Genomic DNA, 23,437 nt, shown 5'->3' with positions numbered 1-23,437 from the left:
TTCGATCACATGCACAACCCGTTCAACACGTATCACTTTTCAAATATTAATGGTAGACCAATATTAATTAGTCGTTGACCATCCTCTCTTCCGGGAGGAGGCCAACGACTACTTTTGGTCGAATTACTTCAAAGCCCCTTCTTTATATTGGGCCGGAGGATGGGGGGATTCGAATAGGAAAATTACATAATACGAGATTACAGGCCTGCAGAAAATATGTTTTAAGCAGTTTTCGAGGGTGCCGAGTTCAAATATTTGGTTGGTTTTTCACCAAATTTGATTGATTGGAAGATTACCGTTTGTTATTCGGCTGTGAATGGCACAATTTCTTAGAGTTAACACTTTTCGCCTCGTGGGAACTAACAGGATTGGGTTAATGAAATAAGGCAAACACATGGACGATTTTCCAAGGGAGTGTTGCGGGAGGTCTTATGGGGAAAATGGCCCCTATTTAAACATTAGACACGTAAGAAACCCCAGAAAACTTCATGTGACTAGATCATTGATCAGACATGAACCGTGTTCTGAATGCTATCCACTCGGTCACTGGTAGCTAGCACAAATAGGGCTTTTTAATCATATTCATCATGAGTTTGGCCAGGCCCACAATGGAGGCAACTGGATGGTGAAGAATGGGAGAGACCCCCAAAAATATCCTGAGTTTTTTGGACATCCAGTTTCGATTCCATGTCTCCAAGTGCAATAGACCGACACCATAACCACCTTGGCCAAAATATCACCTACCATTCCAAAGGAGCACGGTTCACTGCCTGATAAGATCTACAGGAAATTTTTCACTAGTGGTCTCGACCTTCATGATTTGTTCATTCCACTATGGAGTTGGGTGATGCCCATTATAAACAGAAAGAGAAATACACACTTGATTTTATTCTTTCTGCTTTGTGGGCACTAAAAGTACCTGCAGAACTAAGAATTAAAAACAACTTTTTTAATTAATCTGATCTTTCCATTGTTTATTTCTTCTATTTACAACTTGGAAAGCCTCTGGGAATAGAATTTAACTAAATGAAAACTTGAAGTTTAGTAGATATCTTCAAGTTTTTCTTCTTTTTTTGGAAATTTATCTATCCTAAATTACTTTTTCACATTTGCATCAACAAATTTTAATAATTACATTCATCTACTTCAGTTTTTTTCTCTAATGAAAGAAAACCAAGGAAAATAAGTTTCACAGCAGCGGATTATAATACGAATAAAAAATCAAGCAAATCGCTTTAATAAATGAAATTAATTGCATCAGTTGATAATACATTATTCAATCTCTATTATAGAAAAATATCTTTCCATTCATAAATAAGCAGAGAATAAGAAAAAACTGTTTTAAAGCTTACATTACAACAAAAACATAAAACACTATTTCCTCTTACAGGATGAAGCAAATTGAATTAAGGACTAGAGGACTACAGTTGAAATATAGTAGAATCTGTTTGTTGTAATGACTTTTAGAATTACTTACATTGATGATGATAACCATCGGATAACATTAAGTGGCGTAAGTAAATAAGATTAAACTGTAATCAGTGGAAAATGTGACTTTATTAGCTCTGACGTTAAAAATGACATGTTAAAACAATTAAAAAATATAATATTCTATTAATTAATGGTGATCTATGGTGAATACAACTGAAGTAACAAATGACAGTAATTTCAACTATTGTACTACGAGTGAATAATGTTTAAAACATGATTGTACATTATCAGCCATATGTAGATGCTAACGGCATGGAGAGTCTATTTATCTGAAGCTAATGATAACCTTATCCAGAATGCTGAATATATTAAGTCTAGTTTACTTCTATGTTTTGGGACATGTTAATCTCATAACCTTATACAACTGATGGTGACTGTATCCCATTATTATATACTGACCAAAAACTAAAATGGCAATTAAAAGACTGAATTTAAATATAGCTGCCACAAAAATATACTTTCCATCAATAAAAAATCCAGCAACAAGTTGTGTAACTTGCCTGATTGTTAAAAAATAACTTTTATAGTATATTTTTAATTATAATAAATAAAATTTTGTATGACATCATCTATTATGATATTTTATTTTAAAAAAACTTATGTTCTTAATTATTATAAAACAGAAAAAAGCTTAATTTTCAGGGTAATGATGAGTTTCATAAAAAATTGTAAATGTTAATAATGAATGACATCTTCATTAAGTCTGACCTCTCTCGAGATATGACATGACGCTCCTTTATCTGTTCACTCAGTCAACCGTTAACCACCAAAATTTAATAGCATCGAGCTACCATGACAAATTTCATTTGTTAATCATTAATCCATACTGAGATCTTAAATGAAATAGACAACAACACATGCACAATTTTTCCCTCCTATTTTGACTTTTCTGGGTTCAGGAGATCTCAAAACAAGGAGATTTACAAAAATCTTGGAGGGTCAAATATGACATGATTCCCAATACTTTCCCTTCTTATATATACATAACAGCCAGGAAAATAAAAATAGTTTACAGAGCTATCTGTGTATTGTACTGTACAGTACATCAAGATCATTCATAGGTAGGAAGGGACCAGACAAAGCAACTGCAGCTTCCTGAGATTTGTTTTATTCTTTCTTTTTCTTATTGACTTTTTAACAATAATTTTATAAAACAAAAGTGTGTTGTAAAAGTAAATTTATTTTAATAGTCATTAAAATAAAGTACGGTATGGTCGTCTTACTTGGGAATTTGATTCAGCAGGTACCGCATAAAATGAAATTCTGCATATATTTGTGCTTCACCTCAAATAATCCCAGATGATTGCCTAGATACAGCTGACAGGAAAACGTTAAAATGTATTTAAAACATTTTACTTATGTTTTTACCATAATCAACAACATTTCAGCCCAATGTTTATGAATGTACAATACTTTATCAAAATTTATAGAGTAAAATAGATGCACATTCACCATTGTGGTTTCAGTTTATTGCATCATCTGCTGAGAACATTAGTGACATAACTCGGAAAATGTCATTTTGAAATAATTGTTTTTGTATTTTTTGTCATAACTTCAATCTTTCAGTAGGAATGAATTCCTACTCAACTAAGTTATCTAATTGATTTTTGTTTGTTTGTAACTGTTACATGTTAATTTTTCTTATCTTTCAAGTTAATACATAATTTTTTAAATTTTAGTTGTCATTAAAGCATTAAAATTTGAGTAAGTTTTAAAGACTTTGTGGTGGAATAATGACACAACACATTTTACTGTAAATAATGAAGAAATCTCATTATATACTGTACATAACTCTGAAATTGTTGATTTTGAGTTATGTTACAAATGTTCTCAGCATGTGAAGTGTCAAAGTTTTACTTTTCTTTCAGACAACTCACTCTACTTTCTTCATGTTCACATAACTTTCTGTTTTATTTATTTAAAAAAATGTTTTTAAAGCAAGTTGTAGAAATTGCTTCTATTTTTTATACCATTACTTTCTCTCCACATAGAATTTCATAATGAAAATAGTCAGCATATACAGTACATTAATAGTAAGAATTACCTCTTTGAATACAAGAGTTAACCTAATCACTCACTATTGGCAAAAACATCAATTCATGTATACCGCACGTAAACAAAAACTACTGTAAGTACAGTCCACGTGCAAAGACGACCCAGCTAGTTCATCTTTAAGCCGTATATAAAAGCTATACTATGTGAAACACTTGGTTTTTTTTGGGTAGTTAGAATTTTTTGCTTATTTTAGAAAATGTTTATTATTCACTCTCATAAAAATAGTTTAAGTAGAAAGTTACCTATTTGAGGAGGAAAATTTTAGAAAATCAATTGGTTGGCTGATCTACAATTGTATATATTTTTTTCTATCAGAGAGAAAATCCTGTGGGAATCTTTGCTCAGTATAACGGTTAAAAGATGTTCAATGGTTAAGCTAGAACAGTGATGGTGAACCCATGACCCATGCAATTTCAAGGTATCCTCATTGAATGTTTAGAAAGTGTTTTTATAAATTATAAAAAAAATATTTGACAGTTTTCAAAACTTTGCATTTGTAGAGTAAAAGTGGGTCTTAAAGCTATTATGAAAGGTTTTAAAAGCCAGAAATTATGACTTCAGATTAAAAATTATCATCATATAAATAGCAGTAGATTTTCCATTAAACAAAATACTTGTTCCTGTTATAATCACATTAATTTTTTCATTCTCTTATAATGTTATTACTATTATATTTTTTATATAGATTAAAAATTTAACAAAAAATGCTTACAAATTCTAATTTATTTATTTTTAATTATTCAAATTAAATATTTGATCCACCTTTGGAAAAAGGTTTGCCATTGCTGAGCTAGAAAATATTGCAACTTTTGAAATAATTTAAGTCTATAACATCTACTTTTTATTTTTCTAAGGAAAACTAGTGCAAAGATTTTTTTTGTTAAATATCAACCATGTCCATGATTAATTTTGACCATTCTACACAAAATTATATTTATCTTACAATAATTAAATATAAATATTTATTACATATTTCAAACTTTTAGATTATATCTAAAATGAAACAATATACTTACAGCATGAGTTATATTATCACCATAAAGAGTAAGTGTTGCTTTCACATCTCCCACAGATGAATTACTGATAAATAAATTAATTAGCATTTTAAAATAATCAATACAAATATGTATATTTTGTAACTTTTTAAATTTAACATACAATATAAACACTTAATGAACCATCAAACACGTGTGTGTTTGACGATTCATTAAGTGTAACTGTAACAGAATAGGTCAATCTCAAGTGTAACTGAATTCAATTACACCCGAAGATGACCTATTCTATTAGGTTGACAACTAGTGTTTCATTTAATAAACATTTCTCAGCAATAGATGTTTGATAGTTCATTAAGTGTTTAAAAAGACTGAGTTTGATATTTGGTTATACAATATAAATTTATTCAATAACTAAATTAGTTATTAAATTAATACACACAGCATATATACAGGGTTTCTCAGGAGAAAAGGTCAATATTCCAGGGAGATGAAAGAATGGATTATTTTGAACAAAAATGCTCATATAAACATGTGCACTATCCTGAATGGTTTGAGATAGAGTTGAAATTGTGTTATCAATGTGTGGTATGGGATAATCAATGACATGTTGACAGGTCCAGTTATTTTAGAACATTGACTAACAGAACACAATTACCTTCAATTTTTGCAAATTACATTAGGAGCACAACTAGAGGATGTTCCTTTGGCCACATGACAAGCTATGCATTTTCCACATGACCAAGCCCTTTCTCATTTTACCAGGTGTGTGAAGCCTCATCTCAACCATATTTTCTCTAATCAGTACATCTGGTCATGGTGCTGCCACTAATTGGCTACCAAAACCTCCAGATTAATAATGGATACTGTTTGCTGTTTGCCATGTAAAGGAATGTGCAGATATATTGGCATGTAACATGACTTGTTTTCACAAAAATGGATAAAATGCATTAAAGCTGGCAATGAAATTTTTTAAAATTATTACAAATTGCTGGAAATTGAAAAATAAATATTCAAATGCTTCTATCTTGGAAACCATTTGGGAGAGTACACATTTGTTTGCTTATAAATAATTATTCTTTCATCTCCTGGAATATTGAATATTGACCTTGCCCATTCATGAAATATATAAAAACACACACACACACACACACACACATTTTACTATTAAAAGTATTCATTTATAACACTAAAATTTTAATGAGAAAATTGATAATATTTTGATCTTTTTGTTTAAATTCTACTAAATATCTATGATTACAACATATTCATTAAATTAACAATAGCAGAAATTTGAAGACTGTAACACTGTAATAAACTTTATCTTAAACACTTTGTATGATTTAAGATCAATTCTTAAATTTAATTTAGTGTTTTATAAATCAAATATTCTGTTTGTCATATACATTATTGAAGTTTTGGTAGATACAGAGAGTACAGTTATCATTTAAAGTTTAAATCCCAGTGTAAAATCAAATTCTTAGAATCAAGAGGGAAATAATGTATTTATCTCCATTCCATCCATGTATCTCACAAATAATCATATCTCTCCGATAGCAAGCCAAATGTCTAACTATTTAAAACTGTTCCCAATCTAAGCTCTGAGTCAGAATTTAAACTATTTCCATGATCATGTCATATCATAAATCCCTGTGAAACATGTCATATATTTGACATTTCTGTAAACACTGCCATTAGAAGATAGAATAATCATATTATTGTAGTCCATACGTTAGAAATTTCAGAAAATTATCAAGTCAAACGTAGTATTGATCTAATTATCTGGATAGAAATAAGTTTAAACATTATTCTTACATTTATTACTAGTTTAAGACAGTTAATAAGTGAGTGTAGATAACGAAAGGTCTTTAAATATAAGGAATTATTGTACGTCTACATACAAAAATTTCCATTACTTAAATGAAGTTAAATCATTTAGTATAAAATCATGATTAAATTAGAAGAAATTTCCTATTTTAATAAAATATCATTGCAATTTTTGTTTGGCTATTTTGGGTTTCATATTTTTTTATAATTCATTTAACAACTTTTAAAATTATTTTCAACATAATTTAACTTTTTAATTTAAAAATAAAAGTTTAATTGTTTAAAAACTTAAATACATTAAGCAAAAATTATAATAAAATGTTTGCAAATTAAATTACCTTCCATTTGTCATTTCAAACTTTTCACTTTTAACAAGAGTGTCATCTTTTGTTATAGAAAGACAAAATCGTCTACTGCATTCCTATATAATATAAAAAATTTGATAATGAATAAAAAACAAGAAATATATATAATGGGAAATAATTATTTATTAAAATTTTTAATCAAAAATTTTCATAAAAAGTAATACTACATTTACAATATTTAAACTTACAAACAAGTTACATATAAATTCTGACTTACAATTATTATGGAGAAATTGTTACCATATATTTTAACAATAAAAATAAAAACAGATGGCATTTTTGGGAATTATTATTAAATTAAATTTTTAACTGAAATACAATAATAAATTAAAGTAATGGAATTTGGTGATTTCTGAAATGCAATCAACCCTCAAAATTTAAAATTTGGCTTTCTTGGAATAAAATCTTTACACCCAAATGCTTTCTAGCCTTGCTAACTCATCTTCAGAGGAAAAATTCTTTCAGAAAAGAAAGGAAAAAGCCTCGAAACATTCCGAACACTAAACACAATAAATTCTTAATTATCTGGACAACGTTCTCACCAGGATGTCAAAAATGTTTATAAGTGGCTTATAATAAATGGCTTAAATTTTGTCTATTTTCCCTTGCTTGAAATGTTTGAATACTAGTTTTGTAGACAATTTTAAGCAAACTTATGCAATTTTTGAATTTTATTTATTACTGTAAATTTTATATTGTATACAAGACTATTTCTATGTTTGAAATAGTTGCAAACACATAAATTACCATATTAAAAGCTTACATGCTCCTATGCATAGCTCTACTGTATATTTATATCCGTATATATCTGCATATATAAAATATTTATTTTCAGTCGGTGTTACTCTATCATCTATTATCGTGTCAATTAGTTTAATACAATGAAAAAATCAACTTTAAGTGTTATATTTCTTGTTGCACTTTCTATGAAGAGATTAAGAATAATATTTAAAGTAAATGTTTTGTAATGGAATGTTTGTTATAAAAATGTCAAAAAATTGTTTTCCTTTTTTATTTAATTAATTTACTCAACATTTATTTTGATGATTTAAATATTTACTTACCAAAATAATATTACGTAGCTTTTGCAAAATAGCATTTACTTCATTTTGAAGAAGCCATTCGAATTCTTGATGCTTTAAAAAGAAAAAAAAATTCAAAATTAAATTCAAATTACACAAAACTATAAATAAAAATAAATCAAATTATTCATTACTTAATTTTTATTTAAATTTATTTAATTTTTAATTTAAATTTTCCTTACTATCAGCATAAAGAAAAATCAAAAATTAATTTAGAAGAAAGTTTAATCAGTTTGTTGTACAAAGTTTTATCGGAAATTTTTCATTATTAAATAATTAGATTTAGGTCAGGTGAATTTTTATCTCAAAGATTCTGGAGATAGAACAAACAATATTTTTTGCCACTCTAACAACTTAAATATATTAAATACTATTTTTAATCATTTAAAATTGTATTATTTATATTTTTAAATGTATAATTTTGCAATTTTTCTTGTTTAAAATAATGTGAAAATTATTATTTTTTTTATAAATTTAATAAAATGCACAAACAACTGCCATAAATGATCGGGCTAAATTATGGCAGTTGTTGGTGTATTTGCTTGTGATATCGGGTTTCGTTTGATGTAAATTTGTATAAATCTGATATTATTATTATTATTTGTAAACTAGAAATTTTATATTATACTTTACAGATTGCAATAACTGCTATTATAAACTCCAATGAGTAATATTTGTAATATTTATAATGATTCATCTGTTATCATAAATATGATAAGAATTATGAATAAATATTAGTATTATCTTTTGTAATTTCTTTATTTTGAAGTAGAAAAAAATTTAATAAACCAACTTTAATACAACTATTAAATGGAAAAACAAAGTCAAAAAGAATTTTCCCTTGCTTGACACCTAGAATCTAGAATGCTTTGATTTTACTTTTTCATTTATATATTTTGTTGCTACTATTTTCAGGCACAGTGACCACCCAGGCCAAACTGTGTTGTAACCCTACTGTATATATTACTGTTGAAGACATAAGAGCAAACAAATGATCATTAGTGTAGCAGCCAACCACGAGTGTTAATTACATCCTAAGTAAACAGTACAAAGTCAGTTATAACAAGGTAAAAGATGAAAATAAGACATTAATATATGTTAAATGGATTAAAAAAAAACAGAAGGAATGAGAATTAAAATCATAACAACCATAAAACATTAATAGCACTCAAAAAGTCAACTGGTTTGAAGTTTTCTGAAGTATTTCTACATGTACATATTTTAATTATTATGTTCTTTAAATGGAAATATTAATTATAATTAATTTTAAAAAGATAATTCAATAAAATTACTGCAATACGTTAATATTTTAATGCGAGTTAAACATATTACACGGCAAAATCTGATCGATAAAAATCGGCAGTTTAATAAATAACAATTCTGAATTTATAATTAATCGTCGTCGACTCGTATATTAATGCTCAACAAAAAAGATTTTGACTAAAAACTCTAATTTTACTTTTTATGTCGAAGTATATTATCGCTCTTTTCTGCAGATGATTAATTTCTATAAATGGCATCATAAATCTGTTTACTCCGAATGCTAAATGTTTAATTTGATAAAATTTAGCAGTTATTACATACTTATTTAATTCGGATAATTTCTTATTTATTATAAAAATTAAAACAAAACAGAAAAATTAGTTTAAAATCTTATTTGACAGTATGATTTATAATTAAAATTTTTAATTATTAAAGTTACTACTATTTATAAAATCAGAGTATTTATTTTATACATTTAAATATATCCATTAAAAATAAAACTAATCAACAATAAAAGCAATTTTTAAATTAATTTACAACAATGTTAAACATTACTAATTTTATTTTGATTAGGAATGGATCAAATAGGGGTTTTGTGACTGTTTTCTGTTGCCAAATACCAAATATTTTTGCCTTTCTACTACTCAATACCAAAAATTCAGCCAAATATCAGCTGATACATATGAAACTTCCTGAAACAATGTCTTCTCTAAGTGAATCATCTGGGACTACTTGAGATAAACACAAATTTATGCAGAATTTCATTTTACACAGTACTTGCTGACCCACAACTTCATCTAAAACAAGACCAGACTATACAGGATTTTCAAAAATGAATGCTATCATTTTAAATTACTGTAATTATGTTAATTATTATCTGAGAAGTATGCAATATACACCAACTGATAGAGTAAGTGTCCGAGTTTCATTTCCCATCTGCACTCGAACATCGTCCCGTTTACTACCTCTAGGAAGTGCCGTAAATGAAAACGGCAACTCCACAATAGAAAAGTGTTTTGTGTTCTGCAGTTCACAAAGTCAGAATAAGTATCCCATTCTAACTCATCCTTTTGCTACATGAGTAATCTGCAGAAGATGCAGAATGCAGCTGTAGAGCTACAGGAGCTGTAGAATTGTAGCTGCTGTGGGAAAAGTGACAATGAATATGCTGTAGCGAGTGTAGGAAGAATTTGAGTATCAATTGTGTGCTGAGCAACACGAGATGCACACATTGAGTAATTGTAATGGGCAAATATGAAACTTGGACATTTCCATGTTTTAATGTACATTACAAAATTCTCATATTCTTAGCGAAAAATTAACAAAATTACAATAATTTAAAATGGTAAACTCTAAACATCATTTTGTTGGTTATGTGAAATTACTGATAATAGACTTTTTCTGTCTAGATTCCCTACTATGCTTGTTTACATAAAGTCTGTGCTTCTTTTCTAGCATATTATAATATGAAAAAGAAGATTGAAAGAATCAAAGGATTGATAAGATTGCATTTTCTAAAATGAAAACAACATAAAATAAGTAGCATATTCAATTCAATCAACCAATTTGATATATGCAGTAAAAATCTTATATGGAGCATTTATTAAAGTCCAACTACAGCAAAGCATAGTTTTAAGTTCTAAAGGTGAAGCATATTGCATAAAAATAAGTAAAATATGCACATTTATTTATATATATAATTAATATACATTAATGTGTATATTTTACTTATTTTTAAGGATTCGTGTTATTATTTCATTTGATACACAGTTGAAATCTTTATAAAATGCATCGTTTGTATAAATTCATATTAAATAAACTTGTCCTTCGTGATCAATATTTGATTTTACTGGGACAGACACTACGTTAATTTAAAAATTTATTAATCTAAATTAATTTGGAGAAGGAAAATTAAACTTAACACACAAAAACAATTAGCAAAAATTAAATAAATTCCTGACAATATAACTACTTAGTAACTGTAGATTACAAAAATCTGAAATATTAATGTAAAACTATTTTGTTTTAATCCTTAATCATATCTGATATATGTTTACATAAAAAAATACATATAGTATATAAAAGCAATTTTATATGCATATAATTTGTATATACATATTGTTATTATATACAATAGCGTTTTGACTATCCAAGGTAATGTGAAGGAAACATAATCGAAAAGTTGGACAACACAATGTTCAGTAAATTATTAAATAAACTAAATTTGAGTGCATTAATATGTGTGATGCACTCTACTTTTAGATTAGATCTATTTAATTGAACAACAATAAAACATTTTTGATTTTATTTACAACTGTATTTATAAAGAAAATAATACGATTACAATTCAAATATCTTTAACCTTTTTTTAAAGTTTATATTGTCATGAAAATTCATTACAGTAAATTCTTTTTAAAGCATCTAGAATCCCTTTGAGTGCCATGCCTGGTCAAAATTTGTAAAATGTACTGTACTTATTGCATTCTCTAGTCTTTGTTGACAAAGTATGTTTAAACAATTCACTACGAACATTGCAAAACTTCTCAGTCGAGTAAGTAGGGTCCTCTACTATATTTACTTTCTTATACAATCAGCTTATATTGTTATGAACTGTGGTTTGCGTTTCAGATTGAAGAAATCAAACTAGAGTATCGATTATCCAAAATAATCGGGGTAGGAAAATATTAGATAACTGATCATACTTTATAAGGAAAGAATAAAAAAGTAAATACCTTAAATCAAGTAAAAATATTCATTTTAATTCCAGTACAATAATTAAAGAAAATTAAGGCATAGAAATTTAATACATACAAACAGGGCTGGGCTGTTTTTCAGTTGGCACACCTGTATGCCATACCAGCAGATAGCACAGAAAAGTATTGGTAGCCAGTATGTAGCACGGGTATCTCGGTAAAAACAATACTATAATATAATGTTACGACGTAACGTACTATTTTAAGACATTAAAAACAATTTTTTCCGCCACCATATATGTATACTGACAGTAATATTTTAGAAAAAGAACACTGTTTACGAATAATAAGAAATAAAATTGAATAAGAAAAAATTGTATCATCTAATTTCTTAAAAACAAATATCAGTCTTTCATTGTAATCTATAATGTAGTGATGAAACTTTGAATTCAAAGTAAAAAATACTTAATAATAAAATTATTATTTTAATCTAATTAACTATTTTAATTGGCAATTTCTACATTATACAGTAAATTGTTTTGAAAATAGTTTTCAGTGTAAAATTGCTATATTATTTATATTTAGTTTCATTTCATTTACTAAAATCTAGTGCCTAAAACATGTAGCAATATAGCAAATGAAATAAAAAACCCTTCAGAAAAGCAATACTACAATACTTTTTATCCACAGAGCTCTGTTGAGAATTAGTTACATAAAAATACTTTTTTTTTAATTGCAAGTCTTTTTGAATAATGGAATATGAAAAACACATTTGATTTTTTATCTTCTCTTCAAGAATTTAAATTATTATGGAGGATGAGGAGGAAGAAAAAGAAAGATCTAATTTAGTGGAAGATGATTCTGCGCTTTCTTCGAGGGTTGGAGGGACGCTAAGGTTCAATGAACCTCAAAAAGATACGTCTGAAATCGAGACTATTCGAACTTGGTCTAAAACGTCGCAGTGTAGTAGTAGTTCGTCTGGTGACATGTCTTCTCCTAAAAGATCATCTCAGCGTGTTACTTTTGAAATTGTTTCTGCTAAAACAGTTTCACAAACAAGAAAAAAATTTGTACCTATAAAGAAAGGTCGCCTCTGTATTTGTGGAAATGTAGACTTGTCAACTGGTAGCGAACGACGGACGAATAAACGAAAAGCAAAAGTTATACTGTTTTAATCAAGAGGGTTCCTGGACTCGAAAGACAGCCAGGAGTGCTTGAACGCAGATATACAGATTTTTTGCATTTGTATCAATCTCTAAAAAAACATTTTCCATCTGTTTTAAATGACTTTCCATTTCCTAAGAAAGCCCTACTAAGAAATTTCACGGCAGAAGTTATTACAGAAAGAAGTGTAGCTTTTCAACATTTACTTGCTTACATTTTCTCTATTAGTGAACTAAGACAGTCGATAGAAGTAGCCGAATTTTATTATAATCGTGAACTGCAAGATGCACATAAGATGATGAAAGTGGGACAGTTCGAAGATGCTTCGGTTATTTTAGAAAATGTGTATTTTGTTCAAGAAAAGTTGTTGGGAGAGGATCATTTCTCGACATATTATACTCTGTGTATATTAATTGCTTGTCTTAATGCAGTAGATAATATATCGAAAGCCCAGAAATACGCTGAAATAGCCTTGCTGTACGTTTCGAAATACATCAAAAGTGATCTCACCGTTCCTCTAATGGTTCTTTCAATCAGATTGTGGTGGGCTGTTGGAAAAGACAAACGGGATCTCGAGAAGAGGGTTCAAGAGATGAAAAAGAACGGCATAAACGTAGAAAAGCAGCCTACTCTGCTCGAACTTGTGCTTCACAGAGAATGTCCCTTGGTTCAAAACTGAAGAATTTAAATCCTGTCGACTGCTTCTAGTCTCCATAATTTATTTACTTAAAATAATTTAAGTAGGAAATATTTTAAAGCCAATCTTTTAGGTAGAATAATCATATAAAAAGGTTAGCTCAAAAAGTAAAGTCTACTTTACAAATATTCTTAAAATTTTCTATTTATACATTTCCATTATACAAGCTAAATTATATATATATAAATATATATATGTAGGCACAAAAAGATATATATGTAAATTATAAGAAATAAGAATTTATTTTTACACCCAAAATTAATTCCAAACGTTAAATTTAATTTATAAATTATCTTGTACAAATTTTCTTTTGTAAATTTCTAAAAAAATTAATTTAAAAAATTATATATATATTGCATGCTTTATACATTTTTAAATTTTCTTTTGTATTAATGCATTTGTGTTGTCTTGGTATTAACATAAGCATAATGTATACTGTTCAGACATTCAGTATTGATGCTTTTCATTATTATTTCTAATTTTAGATTGATAATCTGTGTTTGTGTTTATACATTTAGACTAAAAATGTGTGGTTTTTTTTTATTTAATATTATTTATCTAATTTTTTTTTGTTTGTTAGTCTGAAGTATTTTCTTTTCCTTCTTCCTCCTTTTGAAAGTGAAGTTAATGATTGTCTAAGCTTAAAACTGTTTAATATACAGTAGAACCTCATTTATTTAGGATCAGCTTTTTAATATATTTAATTGAAATTAACTTTAAAAAAATATCTTTTGAATGGATTTGGAAATTCGTATATTGGTGCTATTTGCAATTTTTTCGGGAGTCTTTGATGGCATATACGGAGTACATGTGGTAATTTAGTCTTGTATGTATTAAATGCCATATTATTTGGAATAATTAATGACTGTCAGATTATTCTTAAACTATGTTTTTACAGCTATACTGATTCCATTTTTCAGAAGCTTCCCCATTAAGTCTAACAGTAACTAAACTCTACTTAGACTAATTTATACTACATGTGCATCTGTCAAACTTACTTAATGCTGAGACTTCTCTGAAAATGCAGTTAGTGTAGTGCCAAAAACATTTAGAAATATTAAAACTTTTTATTTTTATTGATCAGACATAATTCACATTTTAAATGAGTATAAATGCTGGATTAAAGAACAGAATGCCCAAATGGTAAGGATTCTGTTTTCATGAATATTAATTTCACATTGTTAATACTTTTTAAGAAGTTTTATGCTTCAAATATTAAAAAATCAAAATTGCTATTGGCATTATTGTGATTTAATTTGATCAATTTCTCTATATTAAATATAGAGTATATAGAGTATAGATATTGGTGCTATGATTTCTTTGTAGATAAAATGGCCATACTCTTAATGGCCTTTTAAATTTGGATTAGACTAACTGAATTATGACTATACTTAGAGATCAATCGAGTATTATGACAAAAGGACCAATTGTGTAAGGTTCAAAACAAATGTCATGACTCTAAATCCATGTTTTAAACAAATAATGTACATTTAACTAATGATTTTAGATATTAAAGTTGCCCTTGCATGCAGCAGAATTAACATATACATACCAAACATCCTAAATCATTAAAAAAATTCTTGTAAAACAATATTTTCTACTTATTTTCTTTCAATAACTGAGATTCTACTGTATATATAAGTTATAATATCTTATATTTATGCTTAGTTAAACTTGAGACTCAATGGAAATGTATATGTAGCTAGTGAATTTTATTTTTTTACATTTAATTATTTTGTGTGGTAATATTTATGGTTGCGTTAATTGCTTAATGTCAAGAGTATACAAATTTCTAAGGAAACAAAAATATTACAATTTATAATAGAGAATCTCATGTACAAATAATGTAATATTTAACTAGTGCCTGTTGTAGGAGCTAAGTGTTTTATATAGGTGACAAATAAAGCGAGGAAATTACAGAAAAAAAAAACACTGTTTATATTCGAAAAGGAGTTGAGTGTATGTATATTAAGATTATTTGTATATTTAAAAAACTTTGATAAAGCTAACATTCAAAAGAAAAAAAAAATTAACAAAAAATAAGCAAATGTTTTATAAAATTTATAAAATATTTGTTTAACAATATATATGTATACATACATAATACTTTATTTAAATATCCAAAATATAAATTAGAAAATTAATTAATTATAATTTATCTTATTGTGCTTACTAATTTTCAATTAAAAGTAACTAAATTATTAATTGTCTCCAGATAAACATTAATTTACCATGTGTTAACATATGTAAATATTGAAAGTTGAGTGTTTTGGTTTGTTGTTCATCTTAATTTTAAAAAATTTAAATTTGAGATTAATCATTTGAAGGAAGTTTTGGTTTTTGTGACATTTTTCATGTATTTTTCTTTTTTCCTCTTTTTGACAAATTTTTGTAATTGTTAGTTGAATTTACCGTTTTTACACTATTTGCACTAAAAACATCCGTTGTATTGTTAAGTCTTAGATCAGTTTAATTGTGATAAGTTACATGATAAAACCTTTATTACTTGTAAAAATAAAAAAAAATGCACTTTTTTCAAACTAATGTAAGATTATGCAGTCATGTTTAATGTAATATTAAACAGTAGAACAATTAATTCTGGTGTTCCTAGTGTGTGTTTTAAATTTAAAAATTGCAGTTGATTTACAGTTCTTTTTTTAAAAAAGCCACTTATTTTTGCATTGTTTTACATAATTTTTTCTCTAACTTTGCCAAATCCATGGCTTGCTTGATCATTAGAGTCGAAACGTCTGCTTCGGGTTGCATTTCTAACCAGGTAAATACTGTTTCCAATGAATCAAATGCTTCATTGTGAGTAGATATATTGAAGCATTTGATTCATTAGAAGTTAATCGTGATTTTCTATTTGTTCTATTTGTATTATAATAAATAAAACCTAACGCTGGTGTTAAAGATGAGATAACTGAATAGTGACCCTACAGATTGCCAACAATATAAATCTTCATAATTTCTGGAATTAATACTCTATGAAGTCAATTTCAGTTAACTGATTTTGTGCATAATTAATGCTCTATTGTATTTAGATGTAAACATTTCTTAAATTTATTCATTTCAATTTCAGATAGAACAAGATTATACACAGACAATAACAACAAGGGATTGTTATATGGACTACTTTAATGGTATTAGTAGCACACAAATTTGAATCTGAAAGCAGATTTTAAACCAAATAATTATTTTATTTTTAAAAAAATTCATTATAACATCTACACTTTTATGTAAGTGGAACATTTTAAATAATATTTATATAGAAAGTAAAATAATAACCACTAAATAATAATAATAAAAAATACACATATTAATAAAATAAACAATAAAATAAAATTTGCTTATACAGATGCACAAGTATGATTTAAATACATATATTATCTAATTAAAATAGTTTATCAAAAATGAGTAAAATATAAATTGGATGTATATTTTGTTTTTTATTCCAGAAAAAAACTATCCAAACTCTATATATTTAATCTATAAAGTTGTATGTATCTACATACATATTTATATCATTAATTCTTAATGTTTCATTTACGTGCTTGCATAAAAAAACAAACTTTCATTTGTATTCCATTAAAACTAATTACGTACGTAATGCCGGTATCGTAATTAACAAAAGAGAGCAAATCAGAGTATACTTGACATTACGGGATAAAGCTACTTTACAGCATTTTATATATTTAATTTTGCTTTTTAAATATATTCCTTATTAAAAATACATTTTATTAGTTAGAATAAATGTAAAAAGTAATATAAAAATAATATCATTATGCTATACAAGATCTTATAGTAAATCCACTTCAATTTTTTCTCCTACAAAATTTCTTAAGGTATAGATTAGGTGAAATCGTTAGTCCCAAAGCACGGTTATTACCCATTAAAAAAAATTTAAATCTTTTCGGTCGATTTGTACTATTTAATTATTTTCTTCGACGATTTGTTTTACGAGATATATTTTATCTATAAAATAACTAGTTTTAAATGTAGTTGTATATAAAAATGATATTCTAAGTTCTTAACCAATTACATATTTTAATATATTGTTTTATTAAAAATATTTATACCATTTAACTTAGGAAATGGCTTTTTTATTAATTAGTTTACGGCAACAACCATAATTTTGCCTCCGTTAACTAGGTTACGAAATAGAATTAGATTAACGGAATAAGGTAATGCAGGTGGCCGGACGGCCGAGCAGTTAAGGTGTCGGCCGACTGCTCCGGAAGACCGGGATCAAATCCGGACGGATCAAAAGACACTAGGAATTTTTCTGGGGGTCGTCCGTCCCGGATACATTACGTTCCGTCTCTCGCCACTCGGTGGCTCTATCACGGGCCACCGAGTGGCGAGAGACCAAGTGGCCAAACCCGTAAGCGGTCTCGATACGGTAGAAAAATCCCACATTCGTAGAGCAGAGAGTAAAAAAAACGAGGCAACGGCCGCGCTTTAGCAGACTCGACGGCTCCGGAACCGTCGAGTATTTTTCTGCCGAACGCCCCTAAGGCAACACTCTTTCGGAACACATTTGGCGTTTCGACGTCACGTTCGGTAGAGTCTTTCGTTCGTGCTACCTATCCCCACCCGAAACCGACCGACGAGGCTTTTCGTTCCGACGCGACGTCACTCGTCGTCCGGCAGATTCGGGTCGCCACGCGACGGCCACCGATCTTCTCGGTCGCGACCGTCGAGTCCGCCGAACGCAGCCGAGCGACGTACGGACGATCCGCAAAGAGGAGCGCCTACCGGCAGGACTTTCTACGAGAAACCGACCTACTTAAGCAAAGAAAATGCAAAAAACGGCACGAACCTCGCAACCGACCGCCGGCGTTCGGCGGTTTTATAGACTCGGCCACCGGAGGGCCAGATTACACTCAAAAACCCGAAATACTTTCAAATCCGACGAAATTCTGACAAATGTCTTCTTGGTTTTATTACTTAACTTATGTGATTTTTTAAAGCAAAGTATCTACGATGTATTTACAACCAGACTGTTTACTGAGCTGTAAACGTTGTATTACTTTAATCAACTGTCTTAACGAGCAATTAATTATATATATTAATTAATTTACTCAGACTGACCACTTATGGGTAAAATGTTAATTAAGAATGACTTTAACAAATTATTTTACTGCACGATTGCACCCGTATCCAAGCAAAGTGCTTATTTAACAATTAAAATGCATTTAATAAACGAATTCTTACTAAAGTTTCGACTTCGTCGGTTTCTAGGTCTTCCATCTTCACCTCATCACACGACCTCTGCCGATCGATAGGTTACGAAGACGATTATCCGCCGCAATGGATCCCAGTTGATAAATTTTATGCGGCCGACGTCCAATTTATGATAACGAATAACGCGCGATGACAATAGGAAAGCGAATCGCCATCTGACATACGAAAAACTGTTTATATGTTTAGTAAATTAGCACTTATGTAATGATATTAAGTTACCCAGCAGGGGGCGCTATTATGATAGAATATAGCGAAAGACGCCATTTGCCTGGATGTGGCAATTATATTTTATTTTCACGAGGGAAGAAAGCGTTAAAATTCACGATTAAGACGATATACTTTTAAGTTTAATGTCTTTACGAACGAATAAATTATGTTTTACTTTTTTAAATTTAATTTTGTCTTTTTAAAGTCATTTTTAAGTTTTTGAAGAATGGCCGCTCGTTCGAACTCTTGTCTTTTTGCGGGATTTTGGTTTACGTGCGAATCGGTTTTTTAGAAATTTTCATTTTGGTTTGGTTCGAATACATCGGGCCTCATCCCTCGCCGCTCCTTCACCTCATTACGAACTTTATCTGATTCGTTATAAGCACGAAAAAGGCCTTCTTAGTGTCCGCAGCGCGAAAAATAATCTTCATTATATAGACAAAATCTGCGTTCTTTCTCGTTAAATAGATTAAATCTAAAATAAAGTCATAAACTATTTTTTGTAATAATTTGAAGGTTTTTAATAAATTTCATTTATATTAGTCAATTCGTATATATTCACACAATTGATTTCATTCCAATATAGGAGTATCAAAAAAAAAAAGAAAGAAAAAGAAACATTGAACTAGAAAAACCTGCAAAAAATATTAAGGCAATCATTTTATGTATATCAATACACACAAATTCATTTAAAAAAAAATAAAATTTATTGACTCGAAATTTACTTAAGACGTTCGGAAAATATGGCATCGGCAGTGTAACTTGTTTGACAATTTCTGCAAAGAACAAAGGAATACTTTTAGATATAAAGTTATTTTTTCACAGAAATCATCCGAGATCTTAAAAAATATCAATTTTATTGAAGTTTTCTTACTGATATTCTGATCCCGCTGAACATTTGTAATTTGTGGTGTCGGAATTAGGCTTGGTCCATCCTTTGCATCCTGTTTTCCAATGCTCCAAAGCTTTTTCGCCCCTCGGACCAAGATAAGAATCACTCGTCATGTGATTCGCGAGGCAAATCTTTAACTAGGAAGAAAATTTTATTATTGAGAATCATAAAGCTATCATTTAACACTGACATAGAGAAATTTCTGAATTTGAAACACTTTAAGATCGCAACATGAAACTAAGAAGAGTGCTCGTGTTTGAAACTCGAACCGTCAAGTATAAAATAATAACTGGAAGAAAAGCTTTTGTTTCAGAATTATAAGGGAAAAACTAAAATAAGTATCCTTATGTTTGAGATTTGAAAACTAAGCATAAAACCAAGAATTGAAATACCAAATAATCGTATAGAAGCGAAAACACGAATACCTTGTTTTGTGTAATGGATTCTTCATCATATTTTTCGTCGATATTATCGTTACAATTATTTATATTCTTACACCTGTCGAAACAATGTAATTTTAAAAAAATTATAAACATTTTTGAAAACTGTAACAAAAACACTGTAAATCTTTACTCGCTATTCCACGTGTAAGGTGATTCTTTATCTGAATCTCCAAAAGATATCGTCTGAAAATATTGTTTATAAATAATTACAAACATTCGAGCATATTTATTTATTATTTAACCATACACATATAAAATTATCTATAAATTCAACCCTGATTTCCGGCATATTATAATCTAAAATAATTACCTCTGAATTTTTAAAATGCGCACTTTCTTCACTGTTCAAAAATTGATTTTTTCTGTTTCTTTTCCTTCTTCGTTCTTCTGAAATTAAGGAAAATATCAATATAGACTATTATAACTAAACCTTACAAAATTACTTTAAGTTTATTATCTTTACATACCATCTTTAGGATTTGATAAGTCCATGAACTGTGAATCTGTTTCTGTCGAATAGTTTAAAAACATCGCATCTTTAGAGCCTTCATCGTGATTCGAAGAACTAGAAACTCGAGATTTGTGACCGAATAATAGAGAAGACTCGCGAGACAACTGAAAATAAAAGAATTCGTTAACATACAATGCAATAAATTAAGATTTCCGATAGAAACCATAGTAAAAACCAATTTAAAGATTAATGTAGGAAATTCTATTATTCGAGTTACTTTCGAGGTGTTGTATAATAATATATATATCCCTTTTACTTACGTGTTTAATTGAGTCTAAAGATCCTTCGTACGAATTATTTCTCGTCTGATTGTCAATAGATCCTAAAACGACATCGTCAATTTATCCATCAGGTGAACAAATATTAACAAACAACCTACACAAGTATAGAACTACCTTTGCCATCAGTCGAGTATTTGTAGAAATTTTCTTTGCGTTTTGTAGTATTCGTTTCCTGACAATTAAATTTTAAAAAAAGTGGTAAATCTATATAAATCGCGGTTGAATATGAAAATATTTCATATCAAAACTTAGAACTGTAGTTTAAAATGGCTTTAAAAAATCATTAAAATCAAGTTACGCTTTTACAGAAAAATCTTTTTTTTTTTTCTTTAAAATACTTTTTGCAAATAGCTTTTAAAAGCCTTAACATTTATTGTATGAAATTTCCTTCCTAGATTTTAATAATTTTTGAGGATTTTGGGCGTGTTTCCTTATTAGCCCGTTAATTTATTTCTTATTCTTCGAAGCCACCCATCAGTTTTCCCAAATAGATAAAAAGCCACTGAAAATTGATAATTGGTCGTAGGTTCGCGTGGCTGGCCACAGGAATTATCTGGATTTTTTCACGTTTCTATTAGCCAAAATAGAAGAGGGATGGCCGAGCGTCGACGTGGCGGTCTACCGCTCTGGGAAACACTGGTTCAAATTCGCACGAGTCGAACAAATCCCCAGGAATTTTTGGGGATGTTTCGACCGGATAGGTTGGCCCGTCCCTCACTACCCGGCCGCCCTATTGTGGGCCTGGCCGAACCCATAATGGGATTGCTAAGAAGAGGCCTTCTTGTCCCCACAGGGCGAAGAGTTATAAAAAGCCAAAATAAAGGCCAGTTCCTCACACAAAATGGCCCTTATTTTGGTTAATAGCTTTATCAAGCTTATCTTGGCCGAATCCACGATAAGCTTGATTTAAAAAACGGCTCTTAATTAACGTTAGTTCCCACAGGACAAAAAAAGTAATGAAAAAAAAATCAATCTTGATATTAAGCGGATTTAAATGTCTTCTAATTACTACAGTTTTTCATTCTTAAATATTCACAGCTCACTTTCTAAATTACACTTATGAAATCAACTTATAAACATACCATTTTTGCCTACAACGTATTCAATGTTTTAACTTCGAATAATTGTTCGAAATCAACGATTAAGAAGTCGCAATAACTATTCGAATATTTTCTTTGTCACGCGAATTATTTAAAATTTAAACTGATAGAATAAGAATTTTTTATTTATAATTATATTTAGTGAAATCTACTATTTATTTTCCATTTTGTTTCAGCCGTCTCGAGTTTTGGGGGTTGAGTTATATCTCCACAGACGACCTATAAGTAATGGACTGGTAAAGTAGCTAGCGTAGTACCTTGAAGTCGCCATTGTCCTTGGCAGCCATCGCTTTCATAGGCAAAAAGTTGCATATAAACCGAGCAATTTATTTGTTTTTTTTTTTCGTTCCAAAACTGCACGAATACTTGCTGTTATAAGTATTTGTATTTCAATGTATTAGCGAGATTGAGGCCGAAGTTTTAAACGCGAAAACGTGTACGCCGACCGTCAGCAGAGCCGTAACTAGGCAGGTGCAAGAGGTGCACCCGCACAGGGCCCACTTGGAAAGGGGACCCAAACTGCTGTTCACAATTATATTTCTAAATTTTAAATTTTTCCGCCTTTCTACAGCGCGGTTTGGAGATTACATTTTGCCTTACTTAGACCCTAAATGTCTGCTCACCGGTGTTCCCAACCGTGGCGACTTTTAGATGGACGTAGTGACGTTGCGGCAACCGCAGACAAATCAGCCAAAAGTAGCGACTTTTGAAATCTTTTTTATTTATTTTTTGAGAAATTTAAATTTGTTTAGTTTTCAAATTTACAAATTTTTCTCTATAGCGCTCTCTGGCAACGACTAATATTATTATTAAAACCGTATTTTTAGATTTTTCTAGTGTCCAGAGCTAGAAATCTGTAAAGGTAACATTTTGTAACTAAAGTAAATCTGCCCGGAGATTTTTTAATTGCTAAATTGATATAATTAATGAATTTGTTGAAACGAAAGCCAGAAAATTTCAATTAAAATAAATATTATTATTTTCCCAAACCAAATAAATTAAGGGGCCTAAATTCAAATTCTTGCACAGGGCACAGGAATGGCTAGTTACGGCTCTGACCGTCAGCGCCGCCTTCCTGTAAGCCTAGCTTGACAATGGCGCTTGGAACGTCGAGCACGATTCCACCG

General features: G+C 29.2%; 3 protein-coding genes across 3 annotated transcripts in view; 1 reads left to right on the top strand and 2 right to left on the bottom strand.

Annotated features, from left to right (window-relative positions):
- Window positions 1-19,086, bottom strand: part of rogdi (rogdi atypical leucine zipper) — a 46,371-nt gene extending 27,285 nt beyond the window's left edge. The window contains exons 1-4 of the mRNA XM_067289403.1: window positions 18,847-19,086; window positions 7,795-7,866; window positions 6,704-6,786; window positions 4,563-4,626 (exon numbers count right to left, since the gene is read on the bottom strand). Coding sequence (XP_067145504.1) covers window positions 4,563-4,626; window positions 6,704-6,786; window positions 7,795-7,866; window positions 18,847-18,882 — 255 coding nt within the window. The 5' untranslated portion in view covers window positions 18,883-19,086. The remainder of the gene's footprint in view (window positions 1-4,562; window positions 4,627-6,703; window positions 6,787-7,794; window positions 7,867-18,846) is intronic.
- On the top strand, window positions 12,578-13,818 carry LOC136968063 (sorting nexin-21-like). Its single transcript, XM_067262026.1, has 2 exons — window positions 12,578-12,840; window positions 12,927-13,818. Exons 1-2 carry the CDS (start codon window positions 12,578-12,580, stop codon window positions 13,609-13,611), a joined length of 948 nt encoding a protein of 315 aa, XP_067118127.1. The 3' UTR covers window positions 13,612-13,818.
- Window positions 19,087-19,600: 514 nt separating the features above from the next.
- LOC136990950 (uncharacterized) lies at window positions 19,601-22,597 on the bottom strand. The gene is made up of 10 exons (XM_067289425.1): window positions 22,568-22,597; window positions 21,325-21,382; window positions 21,190-21,251; window positions 20,886-21,033; window positions 20,729-20,802; window positions 20,549-20,601; window positions 20,401-20,473; window positions 19,958-20,112; window positions 19,809-19,859; window positions 19,601-19,718 (listed from the first exon to the last, which is right to left on the bottom strand). The coding sequence occupies exons 1-10, from the start codon at window positions 22,595-22,597 to the stop codon at window positions 19,709-19,711; spliced, it is 714 nt and encodes a 237-aa protein (XP_067145526.1). The 3' UTR covers window positions 19,601-19,708.
- Between the last annotated feature and the right edge of the window lie 840 nt (window positions 22,598-23,437).

This window comes from Centruroides vittatus, unplaced genomic scaffold, assembly GCF_030686945.1.
Source record: "Centruroides vittatus isolate TY-2023 unplaced genomic scaffold, ASM3068694v2 contig_1381, whole genome shotgun sequence".
Taxonomy (NCBI): Eukaryota; Metazoa; Arthropoda; class Arachnida; order Scorpiones; family Buthidae; genus Centruroides; species Centruroides vittatus.
The sequence above is the reverse complement of the archived record's forward strand: the minus strand, read 5'-3'. Positions and strand labels throughout refer to the sequence as shown.